Raw genomic sequence first — 14,985 nt, forward strand, 5'->3', positions numbered from 1 at the left:
CCTCCTCCTCCCCACTCCCCTGCTTCCTCCTCCCCCCACTCCCCTGCTTCCTCCTCCCCCCACTCCCCTGCCTCCTCCTCCCCACTCCCCTGCTTCCTCCTCCCCCCACTCCCCTGCTTCCTCCTCCCCCCACTCCCCTGCCTCCTCCTCCCCCCACTCCCCTGCTTCCTCCTCCTACTCCCCTCCTCCTCCCCACTGCATCCTCAATGGGCTTGGCAGGCAAAGGGCTGAACCATGTCACACTTGGAAGGTACTAGGGAGTGGGGACCCACAAAGTCCCCGGGGCAGGTGGCATTTGTCAAGTGGCCCAGCACTGGCACAAGGACAGCCTCCTACTGGCCTGAGCCTAGTGATGCCTGGATGCCTTCCCAACAGCCTAGTGTATGGACAGGCCAGGTCCAGGCTGACGGGTGAAACACAGGAACCGTGCCCGGATCTGGATCCAGGTGGCTTCAGGGCAGCTGCTTCTCTGAATGGGCAGGCTCGGCTGGGCCCCAGAGCAGCCAGGACAACTGGGGTGGGGGCCAGAGCCATGGGAAGGGCAGGAAGGATGCAGAACAGTGGGTTCTCAGGAGCGGGACGAGGGGACCCAAAATCCAGGAGGAAGCGTGAGAGCCCGATCCCTGGCAGCACCTGGATGGGCTCTGAGTCCCGCCCGAGGGCAGGGCAGGGGCAGGGCAGGGGCCTTCCCTAAGGAGGGCACCTGACGATCCCAGGGCTGACAGGGCTGACGGGCGACAGGTGGGGCCAGCCCTGTGAGGAGTGCTGTGAGCAGTCCCGGATGGGGGCTCCCCATGGGCGCCGCACCACAGGACTCAGCCCAGGCAGCTTGATGTAAGGGAATCATCGCCTGAAGGTACAGAGCAAGCCGACCCTTCCCCAAGGCACCTGCTAAGGCAGAGAGGACAGGCGTCCCACAGCAAAGAAGCATGAAGGACAGTCTGGCAGGACCAACACTTAAAACCCCCCGTAACAGGACACCATGAGCAAAGTGAGGGGACCAGCCCAGACAGGGAGAAACAGGTGACATAGAGACAGTCGGATCCCCAGGGCAAGCCCGAGGCAGACAGCCCGCAGGACGATGTGGAGGCTGGCCCAGCAAGCACGGTGACGGCCAGGTGACAGCCAGGCCCGGCCACGCACACCAAAGGAATACACGCCGACAGCAAGCCGGCTCCCCACGGCTATCAGATGGGCAGAGACTCGGCGGCGCCAACCCGCGGCTGGCGAGGGAAGCACGCAGCCAGCCACACACGCAGCAGGACCGGGAGTCCGAGCCCGCGCACCGGACCCGCGCACCGGACCCGCACACCGACCGCACACCGACCCGCACACGGCTGTGCCCTGGACACCTGAAGCAGCATTTCCCTCGGGGGCGACAAACAGGCCGCCGCCTCAGCACCAGGGGAACCTGCGGTTCAGCCCCTAGAGTGTGCCGAGGTCAGAGCAGCCGGACCGGGTGTGGACAAATGTCCCCGGGCAGCGCGGTGGGGAGATGCCGCAGAGGCCGTCCTGACCCCACTCGCCTGCACGTGTCAGACAGAAGCCAGCTGCCCCCCCCCCCCCCACCCCGTAGGGCCCCTGAGGGTCAGGCCTCATTTGCACAGCAACGCCAGAGGACTTAAGAATTCCAAGGTCTGCAAGGGGGAGAGGTCAGGCTCTCGGAGAAAGGCAGGGCCTCCCAGAAAAATCCAGCAGCTCAGTGGGACCCAGGGACACGCTGGAGGGGACGGAGGCTGAGGGCGGGGGCTGAGCTGCACCAGGGAGCACAGGTAGAGCCAGCCTGGGGCCAGGCTCCGGGGCAGGAGTGGGGTGGGGACCTGAGCTCCGACAGAAGCCCCGACAGAAGGCCAGCTGGTGCATTTTATCTACCAACAGCCCTTCGGCTCTTTTTGTTCTTCAGATAAGGAAAGCACTAGGGATAAAACCCATTGCTGCTTTCACTCCTCTACGGCCCCAGGGTAGAAGTTATTAGTCAAGTTTCAACCAGGAGATCTTTGTCCTTCCCGCCGAGTAAATTCCTTGGTCCTCTCTTCAGGCAAATGGCTGTTAGGTCTCCGCTGGATGCAAGCCTGCCCCCCCCCCCCCCCCCCCCCGACCCCAGCGAGCCCTTGCGGTTCCCCGCACTCTTCCCTCAGACCCTCAGCGGCTGCCCTCACTCTTTGGCCTGGTTAGGAAGTCAGAGTCTGGCCCTCCGTGTGAAGGTGCCCCTTGAGGGGTAGGGGGCAGGACCCCTCACACCACACAGCCACCTAACCTGGCAGGCTCAGCTGCTCTCAGGCCGGGGAGCGCCCCTGCCCACACCCGCCCCCCCCGCAGGCCGTGCCCACGCACCTGTTCCCGTGTGAAGTTCTTATCGGGGCCCAAGAGGTAGGGTGTGATGAAGCTCTCCCCAGGCCGCAACTGCGCCATGAAGCCGTAGAAACACAGATAGAGCACCAGGCACCTCCAGGACTTGAGCTCAGGGTCCGGCCCCGGCTCCGCGGGCATCTGCTTCTCCGCCGCCTGGCTGGAGGGCACCATGCTGCCCAGGCCCCCGGCAACCCCGGACAAGACGATGACGTTCCTGGAAGATGAGCCCAGGGTCAGGGCAGCCCACCCAACAGCCCTCGGACTGCCCCCCTCCTCCCCAGAAACTCCAGTGCTCTCTCACGTGGTCAGGATTCAATGGCCACACCCGCACAGGGAGGGGGCCCACGCGCGGCCTAGCCTGTCACCACCTCCAGGAGCCAGCAGGTTGCTGCACCCCATACCCCACCACCCACGGGAGCTCCTTAAATATCAATCAACTCAAACCAAACACAAAGTCCAGTCTTTCAGGCACACTCATCTCTAGGGCTCCCAGTGGGGTGGCTGTGGCTATGGGCTGGGCACGAATCCCTCCCCAGGAAAGGTCCCAGGGGCGCAGCTGGTGTCACGCACCCAGCTAGGGCGACTGGAGTGTCACCTGGCCCTGAGATGGCTCAGAGCGTATGGGCTGGGAGAGGCCTGCTGGGACGCCAGGCCACAGCTGGCCACAGCTGGCCACAGCGAGGGTGGCTGGTGGCCCCAACTGCAACCTGGGAGGGCCGTCCCAGCAATCTCTGGGGGGGGGACCCCATGCACAAGACTGGGGATGTGGCAGATGGGGTTTGCAGGTAAAGCTGACTGTGGGTGAGGAGGGCAGGAGCCTCCGGGGGCGGGGGTGACAAGGTGACAGAAGGGACCACATGGGACAGAGGCCCAGACCTTAAGGCTCATGACCCTGGCAGCCCCTGAGGCTCCCCTAAAGAGAAGCAGCTAGAGGCGTGGGCTGCCAGGTGGCCCTGTCCAGCCCCGTGTCCCCCAAGGGCAGCCTTACCCAGGGGCACTTTGGGTAGAGCCAGAAGAAGCGTTAGTTAGACCGGTAGGTCACATGGGGAGAACTCTCCGTCCAGAAGGCTCCCTTTGACCCAGGTGTGAACAGCACCCTTCCAAAACCCACTAAACCTATTCTAACAGAGGGGACCAGGGGTCAGATCTACCTGCACGTTTCCACTGTTTAACTCTGTTACTGTTTCTGTATGTCAAGCGATACTGGTTTCGCGTTTATGGCATTAACATAAAGTTCCTTTATAAATGAGTACGTCAAAAGCAAGCAGCCACGAATTGTGTCAGGTGAAGCCCATGCCCAGAGGACCTGTGGAGAAACCCTCCAATTCCCAGCAGTGGGCACAAGAAGTTCCCAAGATGTGGGGCCCGCTTTGCAGGGCTTGGCGGGTCCAGGGACCCCTAGGAAAAGCCACCAGATTCCCAGCACATGCAGCTCAGAGACCGTCCCAGCAGGAAGTGCTCCCACACTCCTCCCAGGATGAGGCCCAGAAAAGCCAGGGGATTGCAGAGGACCCCCTCCCCACCCAGGACCATGGATGGCAGACGGAGTCCTCACACCAGGCCTGGGGCCTCAGCAAAGTGAACTGTGGCCCAAAGAGCAGGACCGTTCCCGCCTTCTGGGGCCCCTGCAGGAAACTGTCATATCGGGGACGCATGCCAAGGGCTCCCGAGGACAGACCGGTACTCACTTTTGCAAACCCACTGGGAGCTTGCACAAACGGAAGGGAGGGCCCCAGGGCCTGGCACAGGCAGAACCACTCACACCTCAGGGTGCACCCCGAGCCCGAAGACTCCCCTCAAGCTCACCGTCCCACTCCCAGGTACACTCCCTGGACGCCAGGGCGACCCCACACCCACCCAGCTAAGCTCTGCAGCACGGGGTGAACAGCCAAGAATCCACCTAAGCCCGGGGTCCCCACCCCACCCCACCCCCCAGCTCCATCCTCAGGAGCCCGAGGACTCGGCCCTCCTGTTCAAAAGGTGTCATCTCCAGAAGCAAGGGAACTTCCCTTACCTGGTGTACCCTGAATCCTGGGGCAATGGCGGAAGCTTCAAACACCAGCACCAGACACACTAACGCTTTCCGTTCTGTATCCTGGACTCCTATAGCTCCCGAAACCGAGGAGAAGTGCTTCTTACACTACGCTGAGAACTGTCAGGAACTCCAGCTCTGGGCTCTGCCCTGTGCAGCTATCTGAAGGTCTGGGTCACAGCCCGGGACTCTGCACCTTAACACGTCCCACAGGCATGTCTGAGCAGGTGAAAGAGCACGGCACCCCCAGGAGACACTGCCTCGGGACTCCTGGCCGGACACGCAGAGCTCCACATCCAGTGCTCCCAGGGACCATGGCATGCCCGCCCCCAACCACTGCTCAGAAGGGCCCCCAGGAGTCCTCCAGGGTCACAACAGAGGTAGCCCAGCCTCAAACCCCAGAAGGACAGGCATGCAGGGAGCCGCCCCAGGTGCTGGCCAGAGAGCTCACAGGGTAGGGGGAGTGTCTGCAGAGACAGTGTCTCAGGGAGCCCCTTCCCTCCCAGCCCACCCCCCAGCTCCATCCCTGCAACCTGGGAACACTGCCCAGTGCAGGGCGCAAGCTGGACAAGGTAATCCCCCAGCCCCCCCCCGTCCTCCAGCCCCCCCCCCACATTTCATAATGGTGGGAGTGAAGGAGAGGCCTCCCCCAGCTGCTGGGGAGAAGCCCAAGCCTCTGGGGCCACCTGTTCTTTGAGCACATGATGCTATGGGCCCCTGTGTCCCCACAGCTCACTGAGCCCTGGGCTCAGTGTCCCACACACACGTCTCACCTCTGGGGACCACACTGTGTTCGCTCTACACTTGTAGCCCATTCGCAGGCGTGGGGCTCCCCCACAGGGCCAGTGCACCTGAGGTCTCCAGTTCCCAGCAGGAGTCTCCTCGGAAGAGCAGCCCTCCCGCCCGCTGCACGGGCACCAGAAAGGGGAACTCAAGCTCTCCCCAGCCCAGGCGCCCAGGACCTGCTCTCCAAAATCATGAACGGAGATGCTCACCCTGGACAAACAGCACGTTTACTGCCCCACGGCTGGCCGAGCCTCACCCTGCCCCATGCCAAAAATGGCAGAGAAAAACGCCGAGAAGCACAAAAGGTACCAGATCCTTCAAAATTGGGCACCTGCATTTCTGCTTCAGACATTTTTCCTGAGTGTTGCTTAGAAAATCTGCCCCTCCTCCAACTCGGGGGGGGGTCACAGTCCTGGACCTCCCCTTCGTGGGCAGCTCCCAGACTCCCGAGATGAGAGGTCCCACGGCACCGCACATGTGGCAAAGTGGACCTCTGGTCACCCCTCCCAGCTCAAGCGCCCCCAATGGTCTCCCAGAAGAAAGGACGGCCGGCCCTGAGGGGCTGCTAGCCCTGCAGGCTACAGCAAGAGCCCACGTGAGGTGGTTAGTGATAAAGTTTATCTGAACGAGGAGACACCTGGGGACACGAGGCCTGTGTCCACTCTGGAATGTGCATCTTTGAGGCGCATCTTCCACACTTCTGTCAACACCGTCGCACGCGCACTTTCAAAGACTTCTGAAACAGGCTGGACAACAGGTCGCTCCGAGTTGAGCCAGGCAGGACAGGGTCATGGGGAGGAGCTTGGCCCCATCCCTGGAGCACTGGCTGCCACAGAAACAGGGGCCAAAACTCCAGAGTCTGATTGGAAATCCATTTTTAACAGCGGCTGCTATGGAAAAAATGTGGAGCACCCCGGCCCCAGTGTGTTTGCGAGCCCGGGGCACGGCAGGCAGCCTCGGCCGTTACTCAGCTTCCCCAGGAGAGGCCACCCGTGGCAGGGACCCAGGTTCAAGGAAAAGGGCCGACGGACCCAGAAGCCAGCCGTCTCAGCCAGCGAGGCTGGGGCCCTGCCTGCATTCGGAGTGGACTTCGTCTGCCTCGGGTCCGTTTATTCAGCTCACCTGCGCTGGGTGTAATCGCCAACCCTGACAGGAGGCTGTGACTCAAAGTCCTCTCTCGAAAACACAGACTGCTCTTCTAAACACAGAGCCCTTCCCAGGCTCACCCTCCAGGAAGGGAAGGTGGGGAGACCCCATCACACACTCACAGGTGCAGAAACAGCCCAGAAGGCAAATGAGGTGCCCAAGCTCAGGGCAGCTGGCTGGCAGGAGGACCAGCCCGGACTGCAGTGTGCTGACCCCAGCCCAACACCATGCAACCTCAGGCCCCTTCAGGGCAAGCAAAGGAAATACCGACCGACCAGGAGAGTCAAGGGAGAGAACCGAGGACCCCACCACGTGCCTCCCAGAGAAGGTTCTAACAGTTCCCACAGGGACCCCTCCTCGCAACCCTCCAGCACCTGTCCTGGGGGGGGGGGGGTGTGCAGCACCAGCAGCTACTCCGGGCTCTGTCCCTCCAGGACCTAGTTAGCCTGGAGACCCAAAACCAAACCAAAACCCAACACCACCTGTCTTGTTTTGTGTTTTAAACCAGCTACTACTCTCCCAGGTTAACAAGGGAGGTTCATTACATTCTTAGTAAAAATGAAAAACCCTTGCACCCTCCCCCCAAATCACTTGACACACAGTTCCCTGTTCCAAAGAGTAAAATTAAGCCCCCTGGCGATCACTGCTGTAGACACTCAACCCACAAGTTTAAAACACCCAGGAGGTGTTGATGACCTTTGCCCAGCACCAATAACTGTAATATCTGGAGTTATTAACATCCACCAAAGCCCCCTCAAAAAGAAAGAAATTAGGAGCACCAAGTCAGGGGAGTGCAAACAATGAGCAATGCAGTCTAGCCAGAGGCAGCAGGGGGAGACACCATCCGGGAACCCTCAGGCATGGGCTCTGGGCTCCCAGACCTGCAGAGGGAGGCAGCTCCCTGAGGCCAGAAAGTCCTGGCTCTGCCGATTCCATCTGGGCTGCAGTTGGGCCCTCCAGGCTCCCTCGCAGAGAGCAAACACCTGTCACTTTGCAGGGAACCGGGTGGCAGCTCCAAAATCCCTCCTGCACTTTAAGCAGAATGGAAAACAGCTTTTTCTAGATGCATTCTGGATTTCTGAGCTGGCTCGGATTCTAACTTGTACTCTGAGACCAGGCCAGCTGGGGCCGGGCACCCCGAGATAGTAAAGAACCCCAGGAACACACCGAGCGTGCCTGCGCCACAACCCCGGACTCTCCAGGACAAGCGTTTCGGCCGGGGAAAGCACGCAGGATCTCTGGGGACAGTTTCCTCCTGCAGACGTGTTGGGTCCACTCAGGAAAGGACTGCAAGCACAGTGCCCAGGTGCCCAGGCGCACTCCAGCACTCTCTGCTCCAACCGCTCCTCCAGAAAGTGAAGTCAATCTACACCTACAGAGCTCTGGGTTGGGAGACGAACGAAGGGCCTGGCAGGGGACTGGGAGGCGCGTCAAAGGTCCACGCGGTCGGGTGGGTGGGTGGCTGGGGAATCCCCCGCCGCCCCGCCTTCCCGCCGGAGGAACACGTGCGCCAGGGTGGTTCTGCCGGGCCACGGTGCCCTGACGCCAGCACCGAGTGCACGCGGTCCTGTCCATCCCGCGGAAGGCACCCGGAGTCCGAGGGTGACGGGGGAGGGTCGGGGCGGCGCTCAGACCCCAACTAGCCGGACCGTGCGGAAGTGACAGGAGGCGAGTCCGTCGAGCCCGGCGTGCTGAGCGTGCGCGCACCGCGAGCACCGGGGAGAAATGCGGCGGGGGAGCAGCAGGCTGCTGGCGACCGAAGCCCGAGTCCCTCCTACACGGGCGGAGGCGAGGGGGCCGCGCTGCACGCGGGATCCACGGCCGCCGCTGGCAGGAACGGCTCACCGTGCGCCCTGGGCGCGCCCTGCACGCGCGGACAGTGCCCACGCCCTGTGCATTCACCCGCAGCCCCCGGCCCGTGACCTCGCACTCACCCCGCTGCCCCCAGCGCGCGCCTCGCGGAGTACCTGGGCGGCCGGCGGCCGCTCCTCGGGGCGCGTGGGTAGCGGGGGCCGGGGACCCACCAGGACCGGGCGCACGCGCCGTCCGGGCACACAGTGACCCGTGGCCGCGGGCGCTGCCGGGAAAGGCGGCGGAGCCCCGCCCCCAGTCCCGCCCCCCGACCACGCCCCCGCCCGAGCACTGGCTACACGGCCCGCGCTCGCCCCGCGCCGGTCCGCCCCGTCGCCGCCCCCAGGTCACGCGGCCGCCTCGTGGCGGGGGCGGGGGCGCCGCGCTGAGGGCCCTGGCGCACCCCCGGAGCGTCTGCCCGTCCGGCCTCAGCCCCCACTGGACGGCCCCTCCCGATACCGCCCCCGATGCAGCCACCTCTCGACTGTCTCCCCACCCCCGCCACGCCCCAGTCCCCCGCTGGGTCGTCCATCTGCCGCACCACTCGGCCCCCAGCTACCACTAGACTGTCCCTCGCTCCCCCCCCCGCCCCCATGCAGCCCCCACTGGACCGCCCCCCCGCCCCCCCCGTTCCGAGCCCCTTGCCCCTCCGCCCGCAGCCTCCGCTGGACTGTCCTCCCCACGCTCCGTCCCCATGCACCCCCACTGGACCATCCCCTCCCTCGCAGCAGCCCCTTCTGGGCCGTCCCTCTGACCCCCCACCTCACCCGGAGCCTCTACTGGCTTGCCCCCCCTGCAGCCCCCACCAGACCGCACCTCCCCCGCCCCCGCCTCCCCATGCAGCCCTCTGCTCTGTTCCCCTGTGCCCTCCCACGCTCCCCTGAAGCCGCCACTGAACCACTCCTCCCAGAACCCCAATTGGACCACCCCCTCATGCAGCCCCCACTGGGAGGCCCCTTCCAGAGCCCACTGGAACCTACCCACACCTACTGGCTCAGGCTGCAGGTCGCAGAAGTCCTGGAGGGAGGCACTCCTGCCCCCTCACCAGCTGTGACCGCCTCTTGGAGGAGTGCCGGCCGCTGACCCCTGCTGGGGCTTATCCCGCCTGCCCTCCCAGGCTAGAAGTTCATGTGATTTTTCTTTTTGGCACATTTTAAACGTTCCTTTTCTGGCTAACCCGCAAGCTTAAGCCAGGGACATTGGTCACTGTGCCAGGCAGGACAGAACTGTTGGGGTTTTGATGAACTTCCCCTCCCCCCACGCAGCGCCAACCTGTAGGATTCACCCCGACCCACATTGGGTCTGGTGGCTGCCTACCACGCCAACAAGGCCAGACACCTGCTCTTGGGGTCACAGCAAGCCCCCTACCCAAATGCACCTAGTGCCTGAGTCCCAGTGGGCGCTTCCCTGGGTCCCCCAGTCAGCTCTCAAGACTGACAAAGAACCAGCCAGGCTGTGGTTGGGGGTGGAGGGGAAGCCAGGAACCCCGGAAGCCCCAGGGAGGGGAGGTCAGGTCTGGCCCCCTGGCTCCCACCTTCCTCTACCCAGCCCAGGCTCCCAGGAAGGAAATCGCAGGGGGGAGAAGTTGCAGTTCCCACAGCCCACCGGAAGCATGCAGAAGGAGGTGTTAACCTTAAAAATAAAACAGCCAGTTATTTTATCAGCACAAATGAGTTGATGTAGGAATGGCAGCGAATTGCCGTTTGGGACATGCAAGCTCTGGCAAGTCCAACAAAGAAGAGGGACATATTTTATGGGGAAGAAGGAGGAAGTTGGGAGGGGTTGTTTTGAACGGAAGTCCACTGGCGAAAAGCAAGAGTTCAGGGTGATGACGGTTTCTCGGTTTCCCGATGGCCGAGTTTCAGGGGTGGCTGATTTCTTGTAGGGGATTCCGTGAACTTCTGCTGTTGGGGCCTGTCCTGCGGAGGGTTCTTCTGTGGGGTCTGTGATTCTTCCTGTGATTGGGGTTGAGTGGCAGGGCCCTCCCAGCCTCCAGACTCCGCTTGGCTGAGGTTTACCTTTAACTTTCATGGGGGAGGGGAGGATGGGGAGACTGGCTGCCAACCGTCCCCCCAGAGAGGGCCCCTGGGGTGGGGGATGGGGCGGCAAAAGCCCAGTGCCCAAGGGCAGGACCTAGGCCTCATCCATCTAGGGGGACGCAAAGACAAAGGAATGACCAGGAGGTCTGCCTGGATAGAGCAGGAGTCATGCCCAGGGCCCTGGCAGCCGCCCCGTGGGATGCACTCCCGGGAAGGGAACAGCAGGTGTCCGATGTGGGGCAGTGACAGCCAGTGCCCCGCCCCACTCCCCGCACTCACACCCCATGGCAGGCCCATCGCCTCCAGCTCTGAGAAGGTGGCATGGTGGCCACCGGTCCGAGGAGGACGAGAGCCTTTGGAGAGGAACAGGAGCCCACTGCAGCCCAGAGCGCACCCGGACAGGCCCCTGTCCAGGCCCCCCTCAGATGGGTGGACAGGAAAGAATGCTTTCTGCTGCTGACTCCTGAGTTTGGGGTATTTGTTACAAAAGCATTGTAACCAAGTGGCAACTACTGGCCACTTTCTAACCCGGCAAAATGGGTTTATTTGAGAACAGCAGAAAAATTGGAAATTCAGGACGTGCAAGTTATAACAGCACAGGCAGGTCCAGAGAACATAGGAAAGTCGCTCTACCGAGAAAAAGGAGGAACGTGGCAGGGGCTGCTTGGAAGGAAAATCGATCCGAGGAAGGGAAGGGCCCGGCGGTGGTGGTTTCTGATTGGCTGGGCTGTGAGTGTCTCTCATTGGCTGATTTGTTGCAGGGGCAGGAGAAGGCCTTCCCGCGCTGGGGTAGTAAGGTGAGGGGCTGTAAGCAGGGGCGCGCGGGAGAGCTCCGACTTCAGGGCTTCTCTAAGGGAGGCATGTGAACGCTTTCCCTGCAGGCAGCAAGATAAAGTACTCTCCACTGCATGGTCTAACTTTTTAACTTCTGGGTAGCTGTTTCTTTAATTATATATTCTATCAGCCTTATTTTTTGTGGTAAATTTTTTTTTTTTTTTTTTGAGATCACTGTAGATCCATTGGCGGTTCTAAGAAATAACACAGAGTCAGTGCCCCTTCACCTAGTTGCCCCAGTGGTGACATACTGCAAAGTTATACAGCAAGATCACAGGCAGGACACTACCAGCCTTGTGTTTTTTTTAAAGATTTTATTTATTTGTTTGACAGAGAGAGACACAACGAGAGAGGGAACACAAGCAGGGGCAGAGGGAGAGGGAGAAGCAGGCTTCTCAGTGAGCAGGGAGCCCAATGCGGGGCTCGATCCCAGGACCCTGGGACCATGACCTGAGCCGAAGGCTTAACGACTGAGCCACCCAGGCGCCCCCCAGCCTTATAATTTAAAGGGAAAAACCCTGCTAAGAAGGAAATGAGCCAGCAGATGTACTCTCTGAACTTGAGGGAAGGGGTAGCCCACAAGCTTCGAGAACTGCCTGACCCCATTCCTGCAGCAGGTGGGTGGGGTGGCTGAGAGAATCCATTCAGGTTGTCTGGTTGGGCAACCTTTTTCCACGGGTGGGGGGGCGGGGTGGTGGCTTGGATGTCCTGCCAATGACATGCTCCTCCCTCTGGGGCTCCCGCAAGCACTGGATGGTTCAGGCCCTGAAGCCTCGAGGCCCTGTGGCCAAGCTCTGGTTCTAACCCACAGTCAGAAGGTGCTGTCCAGGGCCGATGCAGCAGTCGGACTTGTCATCCAGGGCCCTGGCTCGTCCAGGGAAGCCACCAGTGCCCGCGACAGCTGCCTCACGGAATGACATGGGCAGGGCTGGCTGGGACAGGGGTCAGCAAAATGGGGTGGACTGCCTTCGTGTTGAAAAGCAGAATCCACGAAGGACACCCCTGCAGCCAAGTGATGGGAAAGCTCGCAGGAAGGGTGCAGGCGTGGCGAGAGTGGGCGTGTCATAGTACTAACACCCGAGAAAGTGGAAAATAAGGTAAAAAAAGTGAAGTGGGCAAGGAGAGCATGTGACATCCATAAAACCCACATGCACAGAGCCTTCGAGAGTCACACAGCATCGCACTGAAACACAGACACCGAGTCTGTGGGTGTGCAAGGAGAACATGCCATGGAGGGGATGCCAGTCCTTTTGTGGCAAGATTGGGTAGACCACAGGGAATGCTTGATGGCGATATTAGAGACTTAAATCCCACTATTGGTGATTTAGATTTTGTTGTTAAAAAAAACAGGCCCCCAAATGGAATCATTTGTGCTAAGTGCCACCAACACTTAACACCTGACCTAATTGTAGTTGCAGCCTCTCCCGGGAGTGGAATTTTAAACCAATCAGTTCGGAATTTCCTGGTCAGCACTAATCTTCCTGATAAGGTAAAAGGTAATCTGCATGATAAGACCCCTGCTTCCCTAAGGGAAGGTGACCTTGTCTGAAATTATCCACCCTTAACTTCTTCGTTCCCCCCCTCCCCCGCTTTGCCTATAAAAACCTTCCTTCTTGTACTACTTCTTGGAGCTCCCTTCCATCTGCTGGATGGGATGCTGCCCAAGTCATGAATTGCTGAATAAAGCCAATTAGATCTTCAAGTTACTCAGTTGAATTTTGTTTTTAACTTTTTTTTTATAAAATGCAATATGCATGGAGAGAATACACATTTTCCCCCAAATCCCCATGAAAAAATGTAAAAGATGACCCCAAACCAAGCTGCAAATTGAAGCTGGAAATGATTTTGAAAATGAAAATCACTTGGGCTGCATTGTCACATCTTCATCCTATAAAACCAAATGTTAGTGAGACACAAGGTGCATGAGGACCCCACCAGTTAGAAGTCAGCAGCCACTCTTCCCAATGAGTCAGAGAGGAAGTTGGAGCTAACGCCACTCCTATTTATAGACCAGTGGCCGACGGGACACGTCACAGACTCCCACGGGACCTAGCCCAAGGGCCTCAGAGGAAAATTCACTGTTGGATGCTTTTGTTTCATTTTTTCTTGGTTCTATTATTAAAATTAAAGCAACATAGCAGTTAACTCAGAAACCAGAATGGAACAACAGGGTGAACAAGAGAAAGTGAAACAGAATGAAGCGGTGGGAGAGAAGAGAAAATGCATTCATGGGAAAGCAAATAAAACTTGACTTTTTTAAATCCAAAATATGGTTCCTCAAAAAATAAAAATGAAAAAAAAACATGGCATCGAGAATGCTCTCAGCAATTTGACCACGAGATACAATGAAAATGGGGTCCCTGGTAAGCACTAAGGGAGGTGCTCACCATCTGGGGGGTCTGGGGACCACCACCCCATGCCCCTGAGCCGGGGGTGCTCCTTGCGGCCCTTGGGGAACCCTCAGATCACTAAGAGGTCAGTGCTGCCCAGATCTGCACCCCCCCACCCCCCATTTACTGTATTTCTGCCCTAGGTCTCAGGGGGAGCTTTTGGTTTTTTGAAACTTGGCAAATAAATTTTCAAGTTCATTTCTGAGACCAAATAAGACAAAGTAGTGAAGGAAGTTCCAACAAGAAACCAGTCTTCATATCCAGAAATGTGACTTCTACGGGGCAGTAACATCAACAGTGGGGTCCCGCACGTGGGAGGATGGTTGGGGACCCCTGGCTGCCACTTGGGTGGGGTCCAGGAGCCAGGAGGGTGGCCAGGTGGGGACAGGACTCGGGTGGATGCTGGTCACTCTGGCCATTCCTGGTCCGAGTGCATCAACAACCTGGGGCCCAGGGAGAGACAGACCCTGCAGTGCAGGAGGCATGGGGGCTGGGGGTCTGCAGCCGGGGAGGGGGTCTCCGTGGGAGATGTGTGCAAGTCACAGGGAGGCCTGTGTGGCCGTGGGTGTGCCCCAGCCCAGAGCACACCTGACCTGTGTCACCACCCCACGGCTCCAGGGCACACTGTGTCTGACCTGTGACCAAGGGCCAGAGGCCGGCGCTCTGTCCACTTCACCTCCTTCCTGGCAGGGAAGGCCTGGGCAGCCCGTCGCCAACACCTACAGCCTCTGCCCCGGCCTCTTGTTCTCTGGGAGCGCCCCCCAGATCTGCACCACCAGAGCAGGACAGGAGGGAGGAAGAAGGGGGAGGCCCGCACTCTCAACCTGCCTTTTCCCACTTGCCTCACTGCAGACTTTCAAAAAATCAATTTTATTGGGGGTGCAATTCACGTGCAATAAATTGCACCCGTTGAATGTCTGCAGTTCGATATGTTCTGACAACACACCCCTTCACCGTACACCATCTAGACACACGACATTGCCATCCGGAGAGCCTCCGGCCGGCGGTGCTCCCGCTGGGCCTCAGGCACGCGCTCAGCCGCCTCCTGCCAGGACGGTTTTCTGGTAGAGGGATTCGCACAGGATGGCCTCAGCCTCCCGGAGCCGCTCTTTCCTGTTCTTCAGGCAGTTTCCACGTAGGGATATACCACGTGTTTATCCTTCATTCCTTGATGGACGTTTGGGTTGTACCGGGATCAGCCATTATAAATAAAAATGCGACAAGCATCTGTGCCCGAGTTTTCGTGTGAATGTAAGTTATCACTTCCCGTGAGTAGCTGCCCAGGAGTGGACCGTGGGGTCCACCCGTAGGTGCGAGTTTAACTTTGCAGGAAACTGCCCGACTGTTTTCCGAGATCCGACCATCGGACGGTCCACGTCCTCGCCAGCACTTAGCATCGTCAGCCCTTTGAACGTTAACCTTCCCAGTGGGAGCGAAACGGTGTCCCCTGCCTCGATGTCAAATGATCCCGACGTCAAGCATATCCTCCTGTGCTCATTGGTTGTTTGTATGTCTTTGTTCCGCGTCTGCTCAAACCTTCGGCATAGTTTAAAAA

At 59.7% G+C, this 14,985-nt stretch overlaps 1 protein-coding gene across 1 annotated transcript; it reads right to left on the reverse strand.

Annotated features, from left to right (window-relative positions):
* Positions 1–2,191: 2,191 nt before the first annotated feature.
* On the reverse strand, positions 2,192–8,372 carry LOC116629212 (reduced folate transporter-like). Its single transcript, XM_032399517.1, has 2 exons — positions 8,251–8,372; positions 2,192–2,566 (listed from the first exon to the last, which is right to left on the reverse strand). The coding sequence occupies exon 2, from the start codon at positions 2,521–2,523 to the stop codon at positions 2,236–2,238; it is 288 nt and encodes a 95-aa protein (XP_032255408.1). The 5' UTR covers positions 2,524–2,566; positions 8,251–8,372; the 3' UTR covers positions 2,192–2,235.
* Positions 8,373–14,985: the final 6,613 nt, after the last annotated feature.

Source organism: Phoca vitulina, unplaced genomic scaffold (genome assembly GCF_004348235.1).
Source record: "Phoca vitulina isolate PV1807 unplaced genomic scaffold, GSC_HSeal_1.0 scaffold389, whole genome shotgun sequence".
Classification (NCBI taxonomy): Eukaryota; Metazoa; Chordata; class Mammalia; order Carnivora; family Phocidae; genus Phoca; species Phoca vitulina.

Coding starts and splice junctions, on each gene's coding strand:
- LOC116629212 (XM_032399517.1), bottom strand. CDS start 2,523: ATGGTGCCCTCCAGCCAGGCGGCGGAGAAGCAGATGCCCGCGGAGCCG.